This window comes from Corvus brachyrhynchos, unplaced genomic scaffold (assembly GCF_000691975.1).
Source record: "Corvus brachyrhynchos isolate BGI_N302 unplaced genomic scaffold, ASM69197v1 scaffold3, whole genome shotgun sequence".
Classification (NCBI taxonomy): Eukaryota; Metazoa; Chordata; class Aves; order Passeriformes; family Corvidae; genus Corvus; species Corvus brachyrhynchos.
Window position 1 is genome coordinate 11854508 of NW_008237619.1, and position 2958 is coordinate 11857465.

At 39.1% G+C, this 2958-nt stretch overlaps 1 protein-coding gene across 1 annotated transcript in view; it reads left to right on the forward strand.

Annotated features, from left to right (window-relative positions):
- Positions 1–2958, forward strand: part of DCBLD2 (discoidin, CUB and LCCL domain containing 2) — a gene marked incomplete at its 5' end in the record, with an annotated part of 23564 nt that overhangs the window by 9096 nt on the left and 11510 nt on the right. The window contains 2 exons of the mRNA XM_017731652.1: positions 360–400; positions 2400–2615. Of these exons, the coding sequence (XP_017587141.1) occupies positions 360–400; positions 2400–2615 (257 nt within the window). The remainder of the gene's footprint in view (positions 1–359; positions 401–2399; positions 2616–2958) is intronic.

Genomic DNA, 2958 nt, shown 5'->3' on the forward strand with positions numbered 1-2958 from the left:
AAAGAGTGTAGCTTGTCATTGTATTTTACGTCCCATGAATGAAAGCAATCACAGGAGATTGATTTGTGTTATTGTGATTAGCTTAATTTGAAAGGAAAGCATTTTAACTGAAGTCTTGCACTTTGCTGGGTAGATGTTTGTTTGAAATTCTTTAACCCAGTATCTCTGGACTAGATTTCAGTTGAGAAGGTGTTTGTACTGAAAGCGCTGCAACTTGCTGGCAGGATGTTAAGTGCTTGTTCAGGCATATGTGCATAGGTTTCAGTGGCCAGCAGTCAGACAAGAAAAATAAATTGAAGACAATTTGTTTCAGTTTTCCTCACTGGGTACTGCAAAACATCATCTTTTGTTCTCTGCAGGGGACCCTTATCTACAAGTCTCTTCACCTTTAAGACGAGTGGTAAGCGTTATCACATGTATTACATGTTATAGCTTTCATACAAACTTTGTGAATAGAAATAAATGTGCAGGCATTTGATTTCTTAATTTTTGTTCTCATTTGTGAGACTTTTTTTTTAGTGCATTCCTCAATAATGTATATTTTTTAATTGTTTTACTAGCTCAATTTGATGATTCATCATCACCCCATTTATAGGTACAGTGATATTTAAAGTAAGCCTTGCTTATCTGCAGGAAGAGATTCTTTCAGGTTATGTTCCCTGTTGTAGTCTATAAAGTGCCTTGACTCTTACACTTAAAACACACTGCTAAAGCAGAGCTGGGCACTTGAGAGTTGCTCTCTATTTGTAAAAACTGTATGTTCTAGTTTTCTTCCAGGTTTACTCCTTACTTTCCTGGTTGTCTATTTAGAAAGCTGGAAGAAATCTCAAAATGATTCCTCACTTTTGTCCACCCCCTTTTGGCTTCTTTATCTCCCATTTTTGTGCAACTGGATGCTATGTGATAAATGACTGTCTCTCTCGCTCTGGAAGGGCATCTTGGGCCTTGCTCTAAGTTGTGTCCTTTCTTGGCTGCTATGTTTTGTTTTGTCCATGTGTACCAGGTTGATGATTGGTGTAACAAGTGTTGACCCTTTTTGAAGCTTTACTGCTTTGCATGTTTTTCTTTCTGTCTTACCCGGTTTTCAAATAAATTGGCTGTAGTTTTCTAAGTGGAAGGTAGTTTTCCTGTAGGTCACTTTAAATGCCATCTCTGAGTGGATGTTGGAAACACTGTGAAGACAGGGGCCTTTCCTTAGTCTCTTTAACTGTTTTAATAACAATGTAAAAACCATAAATCATCATGTCTGCTTTTCACAAAGATAAAGTTAAAAAAGGAAAGAGGGGGAGTCATGCACCTACTCTTCAAAAGTAAACAAATACTTTTCCTAATACATAAATAAAAGGGACAGTGAATGGGGATATAAAGAGAGGAATCTGATAGGCAGGAGTGTTTGGTGATGGAAATGTATAAACAAGCAAAAATTAGGAAATACAATGCACATAATATTAAAATTATTTCTCTCCCAGACCTCTGCAAGAGCTGAAAGAAAGAATTACATATCTGGTGTCCTTATGCATAAAGAATATTAAACACAGTGATCCCAGGCAGGGTTTGCTGGGTTCTTTTGTCTTTCAGAATATGATCTGACAGTGTGTATGAAAGTAATTAAATGGCCTGGAAATTGGAAGAGATAGGACAAAACGCTGATCTGGACTCTGAATTTCAGTGATGTGAGAAATTATTGAATAAGCTAGAGACAAGGTGCAGGGAAGGAGAAGGGAAACTAGGCTGGGTTGTTCCACAGGCCTGACTGAAGGCAAAGATTGCTCTGTGCTGATACTTCTGGGGACTGTGCATTTGAGAGGGGAAAACTGTTGGTATTACAGGACAAGAAATTGAGCCCTGAATTCAGGAGATGTTCTTTAGCCACTAGCAGAATTCAGTGTGGGAAGAAACTAGTAAGAATGATGACCAGAAAAATGTAACTAATTTCAAAGATGTATTTGAGCTCAAGGCCAGGATTATGACATGACTTCCTACATGCTTTGGTTTTTTTCAAATTAACACTGTGATCCTGGGGTTGTTCTAAAAACCCAGGAAATTATATAGACACAAAAAAGGAACAAATGAACCAGTAGTCTGTTTCCCATTCCTGCATGAACCATAGATACTCTTAAACCATGAAAGGTCCCCGGTGCTTCTCGTCGAGTGCTCTGTGTGACTGTGGTGAGGGAGAGAATATCCACATTGCTCTTGGAACAGGCATAAATCATGGCATTCTCATGACTAGTTTGGTTCTAGTATCCCTGTTAGAAAGCAAAAGACAGTGTGTTTTGTTGGTATTGTTGTTACGGAATAAATTTAGACAGCAGTTTAATATTTGCATGTAAAATCTTAAAATCCAAGCAGCGTAACGTCATATCTCATTTTCAGTCGTCACCTTTTCTATTGTTCAGGTTGCTATGGGACACTGGGGATGGAATCTGGGGTGATTCCTGATTCCCACATCACATCATCATCTATTCTTGAGTGGCCTAACCAAACAGGACAAGTAAACATTTGGAAACCTGAAAATGCCAGACTAAAAAGGCTTGGACCTCCTTGGGCTGCTTTTATCAATGATGAACATCAGTGGTTGCAGATTGACTTGAATAAAGAAAAGAAAATAACAGGTGAGTGAATCTGATGTGGCTTCTCAGCAGCTTTCTAAAAGTTTGGTTACAGACATCCTTTTTTCCAGTTCTGGGCCTTTAGATAAAGCTCGGGTGGCACTGAATTTGGTTCCATGTCCTAGGTATATACACTGAGGAACCTGGAGCTGAAGAGGTGTAGTTTCATAGCAGAAGACATCTCTTCCATCAGAATTTGTTGAAGTGTTTCCTGTGGTTTTACTGGATCCTTGGTATTTCCCTTTTCCTCCTTACTGTCTCCTTGAAGGTGCAGGTGGAAATCCAGTCAGCTCAGCCCACTGGTACCTCTGATGCAGGTGTACTGATTGTGTTCCTAGGCTTTCCC